Raw genomic sequence first — 18,025 nt, 5'->3', positions numbered from 1 at the left:
TGAGAAGAAAACAAAATGAAGACCTCTAGGGACGTGTGATTTATTTATTATTATTAATTATTAACCTTGTTAATGGGTAGAAAGTGGTTCCTAAAACACTTGCTTTTATTTAAAAGAAAGGGAACCAGAGCAGGGTCAGCTTGCCCAATTTACCCTACCCACAGGCATGAAGTAGAGAAAGTAAGAGACTCCTCAAATAACTCTGCTTATCCTCTTGAACGATAGTTAGAGATTTATTAATCTTTTAAAAATGCTTAAGATTAAAAAAATAAAAAATAAAAAATGCTTAAGATTACTGATTAATAAAATAATTCCAAAATAATAAGTATGGCTTGTGGGGTACCCCCTTTCTTCTCTACCACATGATGGTTCAGTGTATCTCACAGTACTGCTTTCTCTTTGGTATTTCTTATTCCATGCATGCCATTCTCCATGACAGCTTCTGCAGAACCTTGCCGCCTTTTTCACCCAATACCTTCAACTGTCCTCAGCATATAGCAAATATTCACGGATTTGCAAAATGAGTAAGAATTGTGTAGGTGTCACTATTGTATGAAGGCATGAACGAAGTATTTTAACAAGATTTTGGAAATCTGGAATTTATTACAAGGCAGCTAAAGCAGAGTATCCTCACTTTGAACAGAGTACCAATAAAAATAAATGGGTTCCCTTTTGCTATTCAATACCATAATGTCATTCATCACTCATCTTTAGAAACACTAAGCTCTGTGATGTGAGAAAATGGGACCTAAGAAAATTAAAATTAGTAACCGACCATCAACTTAATCATGTTACAAGGAGAGAAAAGTGATCAGTGATATTATTTCACATGTTATCAGATGACTTTCCTGGCAAGAAATTTAATGATATCTTACTAGTAAAATTTCTTTTGCATCTTCTAAAGCAGTCTTCTAAGTCAGGTGACTTCCTAAAGACATTAAGAATAGCAGGGATTCTTTAAAGAATTTTCCCACAGAGTGTTCCATCAAATAAAAATCTAGGATGTCAAAGGTATCACCATAAACAAGTTGCAACGGTGTCTAAGTTTATGAAATGGTTCCATAAAACAGAAATTCTCAAATTTTTAAACATACTATGTGTATACTGAGAAACAACACTGGGCCCTGAAGCACTGTTTACTAACTCAACTGGCTACAGAGCTCCTATTTGCACAGAACATATCAGAATCTTGTGGACTAATTTCTGATGTGATGGATGTTATGGAGAAACCTGCATCCTGGAAGGCCTCTGGGACACTACCTGGTCTATAAGGAATCTTCAATTAGTTCACACTTAGAGGCCTACCTAGATCTCTACTTAAAGGACTGCCACGAACATTTAGGAGGCTTTTACTGACCACATACTTTATAAAAGCCAGGCATTTTTTCCTCAGGTGCTGGGGCTCTAACAATTAACAAAATGACAAATTCTCACCCTGTGTAGTTGATATACACAATACCAGATTTTCCTAGCTGCTTGACAAGTTGAAGCATGTCATATAACCTAGGTGACCATCCTTTCATATCCTTTTTGTTGTTTCTTAAATATTTTTTAAGATTTTATTTTTCACTTATTTGAGAGAGCGAGCATGAATAGGGGGGCTGGCAGAGAGAGAAGCAGACACCCCACTGGGCAAGGAGCTGGATGTGGGGCTCAATCCCAGGACCCTGAGATCGTGAAGGAAGATGTTCAACCAACTGAGCCACCTAGGCACCCGTTTCTTAAATTTCTATCCCCTTTTAAGTGTGAAGGCCTTCTGAACCATCTTCCTGGATTCCAATTTAAGCAATCTGACTACAGTGTATCATCAAATATTACCAAGACTATATCCCCAACATATAATCTTTGCATAATGCCATGGAAAATTCTTTTAAAAACATAGTATCAGAAGATACTTTAGGTGGTTCTTTTTATGCTACTATAAATTGGGAGGGACAAGCCTCCTTTTTTATTTATATCTTATAAAAGCTTCATATTTTAATAGATCAGCTGTTAATTCAACAAAATACAGTGAGCTTCCAGTGTCTAACTCCCTGCTGCACAGTGTCTACCTCTGATGAGGTTGTGGTCACCTCACCCCCTACTGTATACCTGGGGGCATCCACTCAGTAGTATACTGGGTTTTAGAATTAGGTAAGTAAAAACAGCCCACTGTATTTCAACTGCCATAGCTTACGAAGACTCATTTTAAAATTCTCCAAAGTCAATTCCAGCCCACTGCCAATAAGTATTTACTAGTTAAAAAGCAAATGTCAGGAACTATTTAATTATATACAAGTTTGCTTTTGTAAGTAGGTAACAACTTTTTAAGGGGAGAAAAATGAAGAAGAAAAATGTTAATAAAAGACTGTGCACTGTAATTGTTTCTGCAAACGCTCCTGAGGGCAGAGACATTGTCTTCTTCCACTCTCACCAAAGACAACAACCAACCAAAATAATACATCTACTAGTGCAATTTTTGGAGACTGAGTAAAATGCTAAACACTAGATTGTGTATGAAACTGCCATGTACGTAGGTAAATACTGTTGAATCGACAATTTCATATGGTTTAAGCTATACTACAAAAGGATGGGCTGAGGTATATTTGAATTTGGACATTACATAGTATTCATCTGGAAGGAAGATACGACTATATCTCTATCTCAAATATACAAGAGAAGTAGTATCTCCTATTACACCCACAATGATTTAAAGTCTGTCCTCTCACAGAAGGAAATTTCAGTCTGTTTAACGTAAGTTTCTCAGGAGTTGTCCTTAATCTTTCTTTCCAACTACTAATGTTAACCAACACAAAAGGCAGACACTAAAGGGGGATTAACTTTATCAAAACCAAATATTTTGTTCTGGGCAGCCCCGGTGGCTCAGCGGTTTAGCACCGCCTTCAGTCCAGGATGTGATCCTGGAGACCCGGGATCGAGTCCCACGTCGGGCTCCTTTTGTGGAGCCTGCTTCTCCCTCTGCCTCTCTCTCTGTGTGTGTGAATAAATGAATAAATAAATATTTTTTTTAAAAAAAAACAACGTATTTTGTTCCTCACAAATACTAGTATGTCGGCAGGGTTGGGGAGACCATGCCAATTGGCTAAGTATTTCATATGTCTTCAAAATAACAGACAAATTCTAAACTCTGATAATTTTCAAGTTTACATTTTTTTGTATGAAAAATACCCAGCTGCACAGCCACTACCTTAGAGGCAGATATTAAAATGAATATGCTAAAATGCATACAAATGGATTCCCTTTTTATCTATCCAAAGTTCATCAGCAAAAGGGTATTTCTATTTTCTTCTGGGATCTGAAAATGAGGATGTTCTAAGTTCACAGATTTTCTCAGCATTAAAAGTAGCCCCACAGTCATAAAAACTTTTTTAAAAATGTAATTGGAGTAATATTATTGTAAGGGCATTAAACTTTTTTAATTTCATGATTTTTTTAGAGTAGTCATTATAGCCCTTAAAGTCACTTGTGAAAGAGGTTCTTCCTACCAGCACATGCCTCATCCAAAACCCAGTGATACTCTACAATGGTTTTGCAGTCTAGTACAAATACACTGCTCTGGCAATTGTGGAACAAATGGACCAATACTGAAAATCTAGTAAAGAGAAGGCCACCGATAATTTGGGTAGGTTCATAATTTAGATGTAACCAGATCTTGAAAAGGGTTCAAGGTAATTCCTTTAAGCATAGGAAAAAAACTCCCCTCTTTTATAACCAACCTCCTTGAGTACTTTTTCCTATATAGTTTTTTGTCTCTCTGATATCACCCGGTCCCCTCAGAACTGTGCCTCTGAAATCCAGACACTGTGAAACAGTTCTGCATTGCTCTCAGAGTTGTGAACATCAACAATGAAATAATGTTGGAGGAATGACCATCCAGGCAATAAAACACACAATGATCCAAAGATCCTACCCCTCCCTACCCTAAGTATATGACCCTGAGATTCCTTGGAATACAACATGAAAATCACACATAGGAAACAAGGAATCATATAAAATAAAACGGAGTGGGGAAAATCCATGCTAAAATCATTATTTTGGTGTGTAAAGTCCTTTTCAAACCTTTGGCAAAATCTATCATAATACCTAACTGGCCTAAGAATTATATCCACTGCTAAATTAACATAGATTTCTAAGAAAATATCTTGTATAATTTATTTGCAGTATCTTATCTGTATAAAAAGTAGAACAAAGAACATAAATACCAAATGTATTTTAATGAAAACCTTATTTTTTGATACCAATATAAGATACAGAATAGTAGCTACCAGTGGGTTTTTTTTTACATAAGCCATTTATTTGGTGCTGTTATAAGCTTTAAAATTCCATTTTTGCTTTACATTTAATTATGAAGAGAAAAGGTACAATTTAGCTAATGAAAGACATTTTGAACAGTAATTCTGGCATTAAAATTTATTAATAGTTCTCAGCCTCAAAAATGTTAACTGTCATAACATTCTAAAATGTCTAATGAACACACAATAAAAACAGAAAAGACTAGTGCAAGTTACCTGAATGATAATAACAAAGCCAAACAAATGTTCAGTGGCACATCATGTTTGCTAATTTGAAACAAAGAACAGTGCAAAAACCCTCCTAAAGGCAGCAACAATTACTATGGGAAGAGCAGCTGTCATAAGCCCAAGAGACAGCATGAAGCTTCCCAACTTACCATCTTCCTTTTCCTTTCTGCAATCTGCTCCTCTGATTCCATTTCTACTTCGTTGCTAATGGGAGTCTTTTCTTCTATATCATCAATAAAATCTGGTTCCTGGAAGATAGAAATGATTGCTGTATAGAAACTACTATTCTGTCTACAAATCAGGGACACTACAGTATAACATTTAATGCATTCACCATAGACAAATTATGAGCCTACTTAAATCAGCTTCAGAACTTTAAAACTGGTTTTAATTCAAGAAAATTTTCAAAACAAAAAAAAAAACAAAAAAAATTTTCAAAATTAAATAATTCTGCTTTTTACATAAAGTTCTAGTCAATAATGTTATCAATAGAACCCAGCGGGTCAAATATGGTAGCAAAGTAAACATATAAAATCACTTCATAAAACCTAGAGCCTACAGATACCAAGTGCTCAAAAAATGTTTGTTCAATTTAAAGCTTATGGGAAATTATCATTAAATTAATTAAACTATTAAATTATGGTAGATGGGGGTACTGGAGAGAGTAAAACTTTATTTTCATTTTAAATGGCCCTGCCTAATTTCCATTTGTGTAGAGGGCATATAAGAAACCATACTCTAGCAGGGCAGACAAATGAGCCAAACTCATTCCCCAAAATTACGTGCTAAGAGAATTTTCTCTTAAAAATCATCTCTCTCATCTTTATAGAATTATGCCCCACATGTTTAAAAAAAAGGAAATCAAGACTTTATTATTAACATAAGGACGATACCATCTGGAAGAAGTTTTTAAAGTACCCAGTTATAGAAAAACCTTGCATTGAATTCTGCAAACATTTGCTGGCTGAATTGTTTAACAAGTTTAACATTGCCCAAATCCTAGCAGAACCTGTGTTTTATGTTTCTAAGTACTTCATTAAATAACAGATTCAACTGAAAAAATTTAAACCATTTTACATAAAGAGATTAAAATATGACAAATTATTTTCTTTTGTTGATTTCTGTTGAAAAGCAAAAGAGGGGATCCCTGGGTGGCGCAGCGGTTTGGTGCCTGCCTTTGGCCCAGGGCGCGATCCTGGAGACCCAGGATCGAATCCCACGTTGGGCTCCCGGTGCATGGAGCCTGCTTCTCCCTCTGCCTATGTCTCTGCCTCTCTCTCTCTCTGTGTGACTATCACAAATAAATAAAAATTAAAAAAAAAAAAAAAAAAAAGAAAAGCAAAAGAGCATAGTTCAGTACCTGATTATTTGATACGGATAGTCTCAGTGGAGAAAGCTTTCTCTGTTTAGTTTCTGGGCTCTTCATTTTGTTGGTTGTTCCTTCACAATCCAAAGTAATATTCTGATTCTGTGTATCTTTTTCTTTTGAAATATCCTTTTCTTTTTTTCCTTTTTTCCTTCTGGTCTCATAACCACTATTGATGTTTTCCGTGGATTCAGAACTACGTTTTAGAACAGGGCACTCTGGATTTTCTTTGAGGCATGCACAGTCCACCTTGTACTTACTAGAAAGATAACCAGTTAAATATTTATTCAAGATACACACTGTAAAATTTTCTAATCCATTTTAAGCTGCATTTTAATTTTGTAAAACTATATGTTATTACTACTACTTATAAGCAGTCCTTACTTTTCACTATTTGCAAACCCATGGTAACTACTGCGAAAGAAATTTTTTTCCCTCATTTAAAAAACATAATCAGGGATGCCTGGGTGACTCAATGGTTGGAACTCTCTGCCTCTGGCTCTGGTGATCCCAGGGTTCCAGGATCAAGTCCCACATCGGGTTCCCTGCAGGAAGGTTGCTTCTCCCTCTCCCTATGTCCCTACCTCTCTCTCTGTGTCTCTCATGAATAAATAAAATCCTTAGAAAAAATTTAAAAATTAAAATAAAAAACAATCATTAAAAGTTGATCCTGACCAGAGACTGGGCCTTCAATCAAAGGATAACCAGTTACGACTTTGAAAAGGAAAAAAACATTAAAATGGAATTTTTAAAAGTAAAATGATACTCTGGTTTACATTAAGACAAAACCGGTATTTACTTCATTCCGTGGTCCCAAAACTTAACCAGTTTTGTCTTATACTTTAAGAAATGACTTCCATGGGGCAGCCTGGGTGGCTCAGCGGTTTAGTGCCGCCTTCAGCCCAGGGCCTGATCCTGGAGACCTGGGATCAAGTCCCACGTCGGGCTCCCTGCGTGGAGCCTGCTTCTCCCTCTGCCTGTGTCTCTGCCTCTCTCTCTCTCTCTGTGTCTGTCTCTGTCTCTCATTAATAAATAAATAAAATCAAAATCTTTTAAAAAATCAAGAAAAATGGCAAAAATATAAAAAGATAGTTTCACAAGGATTATCATCAATTTTTAAAAGCCATAAGGAAGTGAGGCAAGGAAGAAAAGTGTAAGACGAGAAACTGGTCATTAACCCATGTCTGGTAAACACTGAGGCTGCGTAAGCTCTACAATTGAGCAAGTACACCCCCTAGATTCCCTCCCATGGAGAGAACATGTGCCCACAAAGATATGTTCAAAAAATCATAGGAACACTTTTGGTAAATCTAAAGGATCACCAACAGAAGAATGGATAAATGCTATCACCAGTGAAAATAAATGAACAAGAGCTAGACAGAACAACAGAACTGAATCTCAAAAGTAATGAACGAGAAAAGATGAAGGCAAAATACTACAGAATATAATTTACATAGAATTTAAGTTGAAGTTTTTATACTCAGAATTGACTTTATTTCCCTAGTGTTTCAGAACAACAGTTCTCAGAATTTCCATACAGGACTCCAACAAACTTTTTTGATTTCTCTGCAAAGAAAATTTGCACAATTTCTTTTGTTTTGAGGGGCAATAGTGAAATTACCCATTCACATTGATCAGCCAAATTAAATATAGGACTAAAACTGTACCCCCTAAAATAGAAGAAAAAACCCTCACGTAAACAAGATCAGTGTTGTATGGTGGAATTAGGACTATTGATTTTAATTACTATGAGCATTTATCACACTTATAATTAAAGTTTGGAAAAGAGGGCAGCCCGGGTGGCTCAGCGGTTTAGGCCGCCTAGTGCCTCCAGGGCGTGATCCTGGAGACCCTGGATCCAGTCTCACATGGGGCTCCCTGCATGGAGCCTGCTTCTCCCTCTGCCTGTGTCTCTGCCTCTCTCTCTCTCTCTCTCTCTCTCTCTCTCCCCCCGTTCTCTCATGAATAAATAAAATCTTAAAAAGTTTGGAAAAGAACTAATAATCATGCTTAGTAGAAAGCTGACACCAAAATGCTTGTTTTCAAGTACATTTAATTGCCTTATAATAAATACAAATTAAAAAGCTATGAAAATACCTAGAGTTTTAGGAGGACATTAAGAACTATTTCAAGGGATCCCTGAGTGGCTCAGTGGGTTTAGCGCCTGCCTTTGGCCTAGGGCATGATCCTGGAGTCCCAGGATCGAGTCCCACGTCAGGTTCCCTGCATGGAGCCTGCTTCTCCCTTTCCCTGTGTCTCTACCTCTCTTGCTCTCTCTGTGTCTCTCATGAATAAATAAATAAAATCTTTAAAAATAAAAAAAGAACTATTTCAAAACAGATAATAAACATAGTTAGAGACTTGAACTTACCAATTCCCATAGTCAAAATCAAAGGCAATAGTTATTTCAGTTCCCTTTGGAATACTCTGTATAGAATAAATGTAAAGATGTATAGTTCCATCCTCAATTTCATGCCTCACCTGTTAGTCAAAAGAAAATTTTATATTTTTATAAAATTTCTATCTTTAGTAGCTCCTCATCCTGCAATTTTGAAAACTTTTTAAAGGAATTCATGAGTACACTGTGGAAAATCTGTAATCACAAGACCATCTAGAAATTTATTGTTATTGGGATGCCTGAGTGGCTCAGCAGTTGAGCATCTGCCTTTGGCTTGGGTCATGATCCTGGGATCAAGTCCCACATCAGGCCCCCTGCCAGGAGCCTGCTTCTCCCTCTGCCTAGGTCTCTGCCTCTCTCTGTCTCTCATGAATAAATAAAATCTTTTTAAAATTAATTAATTGCTGGTTATAAACTGAAAACATAAATACAGAGATGCAAACTCTACAGACTACCATGTAGCATTAAAAACCACATACTACGGGATGTCTGGGTGGCTCAGTAGTTAGGCATCTGCCTTTAGCTCAGGGCATGATCCTGGGAGTCCTGGGATTGAGTCCCACATCAGGCTCCCTATGTGGAGCCTGCTTCTCCCTCTGCCTATGTCTCTGTCCCTCTCTCTGTGTCTCTCATGAATGAATAAATAAAATCTTAAAATAAAAAAAAAAAAGCACATACTATACTTCATTGACTCTACAATGCATATTTTTTCACTTCTGAGTATCCCGACATTGGGAGTTTTATAAATAATGGTATCTTCAATCTGATGACATGCAGTAATGAGTGATGATACAGTTAACACCATACTTTTTTATGACAGACATTATTCTAGGTACTTCAAATGTATTAACTCCTTTAGTCCTCTTAACAACTTTTTACACATAAAACAAGCATAGACAAGTTTACAAAGCTAGTAAGTCAAAGAGAAGACATGAATCTAATAAGTCTGGTTTCAAAACCTATGCTCTTAACTGTAACATAGCTATAAATTAAAAATGTATAGTTTGGCATGTAAAAAAACAAAGCCAGAAATACTACTTAGGGCTCCAAATTAAAACACAGTTTTATTAAAAAATTTTAGACTAGCACATATAAAATCTACTTTAGCTTTCAGTTTTGTCCTCTATCTTGATCTAATCAGATCCTATATTTGACCCATAAATAGAGCTTCTGAAATAAACAGAAGTCCAATATTTCTTCTTACAAAGAACATTTATTCAATGTGCAAAGTCACTTTTAAGCCCTCATAGCCCAATATTACCTAACTCTTCACAATGGAAACACACTGGACAATATAAAATGCTGCAATACTTAAAAAGTGTTTTAAGCTACCAGATTGTGTTTAATGCTCGGTTCTTCATATCCCCTAAACCCCTGCCTTCCAAAACGATTTCTACAAGCTTACCTCTGCGTTGGGTGTACAAGAACGCCTGATGAACCGAGCCTCATTCCCAAAAGTCCTTGCATCAACACACATTTCTAGCCCATGAAATTTAGAATAAAATAAAACAAAAGGATATGGTCTACAAAGAAAGAAATGCATTACAAATTATTAACATATTAATGAACTTCTAAAAGATTCAAAGTAAATAAATAATAAAGCCAAGATCTGAATATAGGCAATCTGATACCAGAACCCATTTGATCATGCTAATTAGATTTTTACCTGCTCCAATAATCTTACCCAAATCAAAGGCAGTTAGCTGAAGGTAGAAATTCAAATTTAAAAGGAAAAATAAAAAGGGAGTGACTACTGCCTTTACAGAAGGATTCATAACTGGACACCTTGAAAATCTTTATCTCACAGTGACTTAAATGTTTGATTTATAGCACTGTTTCAGATAAAATTTGCTATATCCAAGAGAATTATTCTTGTATATCTTTCAAATCTTAAAAACTCAAGTTATAAACAACAAATAGTTTAATTATCATATAGACTGAGAATACTATCTCCCTAGAGATACTAACATTCTTCTAGATTTCACGAAAGCAATGGGTCACAACATCAAATCCCCTCCCAAAATCACATAGCACAGAAGAGGGCTCCAGAGCCATTTCAGTACCAAGAAAGAAAGTGAGAGTTCAAAGTGGTGGCGATAATGTAAGACTAAATCAAACATCCTCTAATAAAGAAGGTGTTTTGCCTGTGATCGCCAATGATCTTTTTAGGTTCTAGCAATTATGTTATAAGGACTTAAGAAAGGTCTTGGATGCAAAAGGGTTCCTTATAATCTTAGGGAGTAAGTTTTTAATTAACATCCATTTATACTGCTGCAGTTTATTTTTGAAGTAGACTGTTTATAGGAGTGTCAGCGAGATATGAGTGAGATTGAGGAATACATATGCTTTTTTGTTATATTTTATTATAGTTCAAAAGTTGGCATTAGTCACTGTTAGATCACACTACAATTTTAAATGTATTAGAATAATCACTTAGGAAAGCAAAATATAAACGAATACAGCATCTTGACGAAATAGCCAAAAAATCAATTCTTAACTATAGATAAGTGGTAAAATAAATGAGTATACCTCTTAAAGAAATATCCATTTGCTTCAAACTGTTCTCTTAGCATAAACTTCCCTCTGTACTCAATGATAAGTGCATCAGGAGGCAAATCTTTTGCAGATTTCAGAATTTTCTTATTTTTTTGTATATGGCTCTAAAACCAGAGAAATGTTGAGAGTAATTAAATCTGATTGCTTTCAGTCTTATTACTCAATATATATATTATAAGATAGCTTTTGTTAAAGTTTTTGGCAAAAAAAGAAAAAGTTTTTGGCAAATGATATATTTACCTCCACAGGAGGCTTGAAGAGCAAATTGTTGGTATTCAAATCTGATTTATTGATCTCTTTTTTGTCATTTCCATTGCCTAATCTCAGAGCTATTCTTTGTGCCTCCCTCTGAACACCCTCACTATATTGGTTACTATTTGCCTCTTCATATCGATCCATCCATGCTTTGATTTTTGTCTCCCATCCAAAATTTGAACCATCAGATGAAGGATCAATCTCTGGAGCTGAACCCTAAAATCATAGCAAATAAGTATTAATACCTGGACTTCTAAGTATTTATATTTACACACACACAGATACACAAATAAATGGTAATCTATATAAAAGAACATAATATAAAGAAGAGATAATGGTAGGCTTTCTAAGTTGGTCCTAGGGAAAAAATATCAGCTTACTACATCTTTATACTGCATGCCAGGCAAATAAGGACTTAGAAAACTAAAGGAGGCCAAGTTATGTTGGACTAGCAAAAATTCAGGCTTCACTGACGCCACGTTAGCCAAATGGAGGCCATTAATAAAACTGCAAATACTCAAAATTTTGGAATCATTGCCAGCTAGCAAATGATTAAAAAAAAGACAGTGAAGGGGCACCTGGGTGGCTCAAATCTTTAAGCAGCTGCCTTCAGCTCCGGTCATGATCCCAAGGTCCTGGGATCAAGTTCTACATCAGGCTCCCTGCTCAGCAGTTATATATATTATATATAAAAAAAAAAATGCTAAGTGCCAAGTACAAGCAGTTATAGCCTCTTTTAATCTGTTACAGAGTGGGATGCCTGGGTGGCTCAGCAGTTAAGCTCCACCTTTGACCCAGGGCATGATCCTGGAGTCTGGGGATGGAATCCCACATCGGGCTCCCTGCATGGAGCCTGCTTCTCCCTCTGCCTGTGTGTCTCTGCCTCTCTCTCTCTCTGTGTCTCTCATGAATAAATAAATAAAAATCTTTAAAAAAAAAAAAAAAAAGTCTGTTACACAGCAAAAAGAAGGGGGCACCTGTCTGGTTCAGTTGGAAGAGCATGTGACTCTTGATCTTGGGGTGGTGAGTGTGAGCCCCACACTAGGTGTAGAGATTACTTAAAAAATCTTGGGATGCCTGGGTGGCTCAGTGGTTGAGCGTCTGACTTCGGCCCAGGGTGTGATCCTGGAGTCCCGGGATCGAGTCCCACATTGGGCTCCCTGCATGGAGCCTGCTTCTCCCTCTGCCTATGTCTTTGCCTCTCTCTCACTCTACGTGTCTCTCATGAATAAATAAATAAGATCTTTAAAAAACAAAATATTAAAAATAAAATCTTGAAAAAATGTTCAAAAGAAAAAAACAAAAAGGAACAATTTTCTTGCTGGAATGCAGTTTATAAATAGGCACAATTACTATACATTTTAAAAACGTATTAAAATGTGGACTTCCATGACAATTCCTTTTTTTATTTTTTTAAGATTTTATTTATTTATTCATGAGAGACACACAGAGAGAGGAAGAGACAGGCAGAGGGAGAAGCAGACTCCATGCAGGGAGCCTGATGTGGGACTGGATCCCGGGACTCCGGGATCACGCCCTGAGCCTAAGGCAGACATTCAACCACTGAGCCACCCAGGCGTCCCCTTCCACGACAATTCTTAACTGCAATCTCAGGATGAAAATCAACCAATGCAGATAACAAAAACATATATGTTTCATTAGCATAATTCAAATTTATAATTGGTTTTAACACATGACATTTCACTTTCTTATAAACACTATTCGTCAGTTTCCTTCTATAACAGTGAACACCTTGATGATAAAACAGATTTCTATAATATGTACAACCTAACTAAAATTTAAAAATCATGTAGAATTTGTAAAGATCCTTATATATTCTGTTAGACATGTACAGTAACACTAAAATTTATCATTTGTCCACATTCCATAAATAACGAACTTTTATTATACAAGGTATCACTTTTCTACAATGAAACAAACTATAGTAAGTTGTTCAACTACTTGATAGGAGTAGCTTTATTTTTACCAATTGATACTTTATATACTTAAATATGCCATGTTATAGTAACCACCCTATAACAGATTTTTATACAAATATGAAATATTACATATTAAGGCTTTCCTCAGCTTTATTAAAGAAATATATAAATTTAATTTTTTTTCTTTCTGTTTTACCCTCCCCTCACCCAAGCCTTCTACTGACCTGGTATACATTTGATACAGTAAATTCTTCTATATCTCTTGAACCTATAAATACTACAGAATTACTAACCAGAATTGTTATGATCTTAAAGAAGTATCTTTGAGTTAAGGAAAAATATCTTCAAAGACATACAAAGCATTTTTAAAATTCTATTTCCTTAGTCATTTCTTTATATAATAAATGAAAATATTTCACTTAAGTAAAAGATGCCCCTTCTTCAATAAACCTGCTATTGGGATGACTGGATATATTAGAAAGGAAGGGAAACTAGTGAATTATTAAGTTTCCACTAGCTGAATCCAAAAACTTTTGCAGACCGTACAGTATGTCAGAGAATATCCCATAAACACAACTTTAATAAACACAACTTTAATATAAAATCCCCAATTTTAACACATAAGGAACATTTTATGAAACTCTGGGTTTGCAGTGACACCATGTATTAACTTTCTTGAGAAAGAACTACAAAAACATGTAATAATCATCACTGGATAGCTGTTTAATGATTTGTTTTTCAGGAAATATGGAATAATGAATAAATAAATGATCATGCTTTACACTACTGGCATAACAGATATACTGTAACAGGCTCTTCACATCCAATTTTACTATCTGACAACTTGAGAAACCCATTATCCTTTAACCACATAACCTAGGAAGCTACAAAAACACTATATAGCTGACCTCTGTGATCCAACACCTATCTTTTAGGGGGAGGCAGAGCTGACGAGCCTTGCCTCTCTCAGCAACCTGGGCATCTACAAAATTGAGGATATATTCTAATTAATTCAAGGTACAAATGATTACTTTGTACCTCTATGGTGATTTTATAGTACTCTATAACTGACTTGACTAAATCACTAGAATCCCAACTGTGCAAAAAAAAAAAAAAAACCACACAAATTTTCAAATTCTCAGTGTTACTGATATACCACTTCCTTTTGCTTTTTTAACAGAGTTAATTTAAACTCTTAAGATAGCAAATTAATCAAATTAAGATTCTCAATGGTGCCACTTCTGATAAAGATAATAATGAAATGATACACAATGATGAAAACAAAGATTATGGACAAGCACGCACTTAGTAAGCTCCTAAAAAACTGAAACTGACAGTACTAAGGACTTAAATTTATTTTTATTTTTTTTAAGGACTTAAATTTAATGTATTTACCTTAACTCTTGATGACTTCCTAGATCCTTCACGAAAGGCCTGAAAGAACATGGAATTCTGAGTTTTTTTTTTAAACTGGATGTAATATTTAAGAATCAATCAGTTCACTAAAGTCATCTACTAGAATATTATTCTATTAATTAAAAATAGAATGCAGACAGAGTGCCTGGGTGGCTCATTGGTTTTGTCTGTCATCAGCTTAGGTCATGATATCAGGGTCCTGTGATCAAGCCCTGAGTTGAGCTCCCTGTTCAGTGGGGAGTCTGCTTCTCCATCTCTGCCCCTTCCCCTGCTTGTGCTCACTCTGTCAAATAAATAAATAAATAAAATCCTAAAAATAAGCAATGAAAGAATATCGTGAACAATTACTCAAAGAAAAATGCTTTCTTTGAAAAAAACCTTGATTATATATCTAGAGATAGTTTCACTCTATAATAACAATATAGTCATCATGAAAAGTACTTTTTTACCTTGGGAGACAAAAATCTTCAGTAGCAATTATAACAAATTTAATGAAAAACTGCCTTAGAAAAGGTTTTGTGCCATTATATCCTTGGGATAACTTATCACATAAAATTTTTAAAATCTACATGATAAATTCAACAAATATAGAAAGTTTTTAGAATTGCATAAGTTTTAAAAATTTAGGACTGTTATTTGTTTTCTAAAACAGCAATTTTCTTTTTTTTTTAGTTTTTGTTTTTCTATGACTAATTTCATTAGTGATGATTTCAAATCATTATGCAAACATTCTTCTCTATGATACTTCAATCTTTAAAATATACTAAAATGTTAAAATTAGTTTTAAAAAGCTTAGATTTGGCCTTTTCTAGCTACCATCCATTACTCACCTGCCTTTCCTATAAAACTCAGGTCCCAACACTTCCCATCTAACTCATCTTAAAAAAGGAAAAACTTACTTTTTTACATTTTGAAATGTTTTGTTCTTTTTCCCCACTTTTTTTCCTTCTTTTATCATTAACCTTGGAAACTCTTGAAGCAGTTAAAGTAATCGATGTTGGGGTGTGCTGAAATGCAGTATATAATTCCACAGGAACCTCGTCACCACTCTCAGTTGCACTGGTATCACCATCTTCCAAGGCAAAATAAAAATTACTGTACTTATAATACTATTTTGAACAAAACAAAAAACAAGACAGCATTCTACATGACAAACTACTGTATTTCTGTTTGAAGAATAAACTTTTCCTCACCTCACGCAAAGATGCATTTATTTTTTTTAAGTAAGATACATTTAAATGTAAACTACAAGTACCATTTCTTATACATTAAACTAGAAAAGATACAAAAATCTTGACAATACACTGCGGTGATGTGACTGTGGGAAACAGGCACTTGCATAAATTACCAGTGGAAATTCAAAATTCCCTATGAATGGAAATTTAGCCATATCTAGCAAAGTTCTACACTTACCTTTTCACCCAGTAATCCTATTTCCAGGTATATATCCAAAGATGAACAAAAATCCAATAAAAAATTATCCATGAGGGTTTCACTGAAGGTACCATTTGTAATAATAACAAACAAAAAATATTGAAAACGATCTAAATGTCCATCAAACAGGAAGAGTTCAATAAACTACAATTATTCAAAACCATTTGTACTGGTACTCCTTTAAGCCAAAGTGAAAGTTGTCTCACAGTTGTACTTCTAAAATCTTTTCCTAAAAATGAATTACTATTTCCATATAATGAACTAATGGATCACCATCTTCCGGAAAAGCAAACATATTTTAATACTTCTTTAAACCAATTTGTTATCTTTGTAGAAAAATACAGATGATTTATAATTTTTATTTTCCTCTACTTTCCACATTTTCTGAAATAAGTACATTCTTATTCTATAATCTGTAAAAAAGACTAATTAAAACCTCTACCTGAAATTGTAAATAATGTGTACAATCAACATTCACTGGTAAGGTGTTTATATCCAACTAAAATACGCAGGCCACTCATTCTCTCAATCACACTATTCTTAATTCAGTATAAATCCTTTTCACCTACCTGACATATTTTCCCTTTTCCGGCGTTGTAGTAGCACTGCCCTCTCTTTATCCAAACTCCTACAGTAAAATATTAACATGATTATTTATTAAATTTTCATATATTTAGATATAAAACTGATCAGCTTTAAATGTAATAAACTTTACCATTTCTCTAATGTTCTTTTTTTTTTTTTAAAGATTTTATTTATTTATTCATGAGAGACACAGAGAAAAAGGCAGAGATACAGGTAGAAGGATAAGCAGGCTCCATGCAGGGAGCCCGATGTGGGACTCAATCCCAGGACTCCAGGATCACACCCTGAGCAGAAGGCAGACACTGAATCACAGAGCCACCCAGGTGTCCCAATTTCTCTAATGTTCTTATCGAAAAACAAACAGTATAAAACATATGTACTCTCCATTGCCTCAGATCTGATCTAGCACAATTAGCAGTAGATGCCAGTTAAGTGACTCTATGTAAGATTTCCTTCACTGAGCCACCTGGGCTGCCTGACTTTTTTTTTTTTTTTCAAATTAAATATTTAAAGCAAAAAGTCTTGAAAAAAGAATGCTAACAATGTTAACTAAAACCAAAATAACTTTTTCTTTATTTTTTTTAGATTTTCAAACTTCAGATTTTTATTTTAAAGCAGTTTTTAATATTTTATAATATAGATATATTTTATTCTTATTTTAAACCAGTAAAGGTATTTTACAGCCTAAGATTTCATTTTAGATCACTGAAATGTCAGATCTCTTTTATTAGCTTCTTTTGAAGTAGAGGGCACTTTTCAAATTGGGTCCAAATCCACGGTTTTGTTAGGTCATTACTTATGTCAACATTTATATAAATAGCATTTATGTTATACCCCAAACATCTTAAATACATAAACTTGAAACATTTAGAAGCTTATAGATGCATTCATATATTCTTCAAAATCTATTTATTGATACTAATATGATAATCACTATCTAGATGTATTTTATTTACATATATAGAAACACAAATTAAGGCATGTAACTAAACAACTCAATACCAAAGTATTTTATAGATCTTTATTTTTTTTAATTTTATTTATTTATGATAGTCACAGAGAGAGAGAGAGAGAGAGAGGCAGAGACATAGGCAGAGGGAGAAGCAGGCTCCATGCACCGGGAGCCCTATGTGGGATTCGATCCCGGGTCTCCAGGATTGCGCCCTGGGCCAAAGGCAGGTGCCAAATGGCTGCGCCACCCAGGGATCCCTTTATAGATCTTTATAACTGATGTGAAATGTACTTGAGCCAGAAATTATAACCATAGTATCAAATCTCAGAATCAATGAAATATAAATAAACTACCATACAAATATTTCTTAGAGGGATTTATTTTGGGGAATTTGCTATTAACATAAAACCAAAATAAATTTCTTAAAATTAATGTACACCACTGATTTAGAATCTATTTGTATTAAATTTACAGTTAACCTAAAATTATTTCCACTTTTGAAATAATCAATATATACCCTTTAACAAATAAGTAAAATATTTCAAACAGAGGGGACAGATTAAATAGGGAATAAGGATGAGGACCATACTTGTGATGAGCACT

The 18,025-nt window shown here is 34.7% G+C and overlaps 2 protein-coding genes across 7 annotated transcripts in view; one reads left to right on the top strand and one right to left on the bottom strand.

Moving 5' to 3' along the window:
* SRPK2 (SRSF protein kinase 2) overlaps positions 1-5,489 on the top strand; it is a 266,464-nt gene extending 260,975 nt beyond the window's left edge. For both annotated transcript variants that reach the window (XR_013360362.1, XR_013360360.1), the window contains one exon: positions 440-5,489. The gene's annotated coding sequence lies outside the window, so the exon portion shown is untranslated. The remainder of the gene's footprint in view (positions 1-439) is intronic.
* Positions 1-18,025, bottom strand: part of KMT2E (lysine methyltransferase 2E (inactive)) — a 93,217-nt gene that overhangs the window by 14,425 nt on the left and 60,767 nt on the right. For all 5 annotated transcript variants that reach the window (XM_077863967.1, XM_077863966.1, XM_077863969.1 and 2 more), the window contains 9 exons: positions 16,455-16,513; positions 15,351-15,523; positions 14,431-14,469; positions 11,081-11,311; positions 10,814-10,944; positions 9,690-9,807; positions 8,258-8,367; positions 5,881-6,145; positions 4,670-4,768 (listed from right to left, as the gene is read on the bottom strand). In XM_077863967.1, the coding sequence (XP_077720093.1) occupies positions 4,670-4,768; positions 5,881-6,145; positions 8,258-8,367; positions 9,690-9,807; positions 10,814-10,944; positions 11,081-11,311; positions 14,431-14,469; positions 15,351-15,523; positions 16,455-16,513 (1,225 nt within the window). The remainder of the gene's footprint in view (positions 1-4,669; positions 4,769-5,880; positions 6,146-8,257; positions 8,368-9,689; positions 9,808-10,813; positions 10,945-11,080; positions 11,312-14,430; positions 14,470-15,350; positions 15,524-16,454; positions 16,514-18,025) is intronic.

The sequence above is a fragment of the Canis aureus genome, chromosome 21 (genome assembly GCF_053574225.1).
Source record: "Canis aureus isolate CA01 chromosome 21, VMU_Caureus_v.1.0, whole genome shotgun sequence".
Classification (NCBI taxonomy): domain Eukaryota; kingdom Metazoa; phylum Chordata; class Mammalia; order Carnivora; family Canidae; genus Canis; species Canis aureus.
The sequence above is the reverse complement of the archived record's forward strand: the minus strand, read 5'-3'. Positions and strand labels throughout refer to the sequence as shown.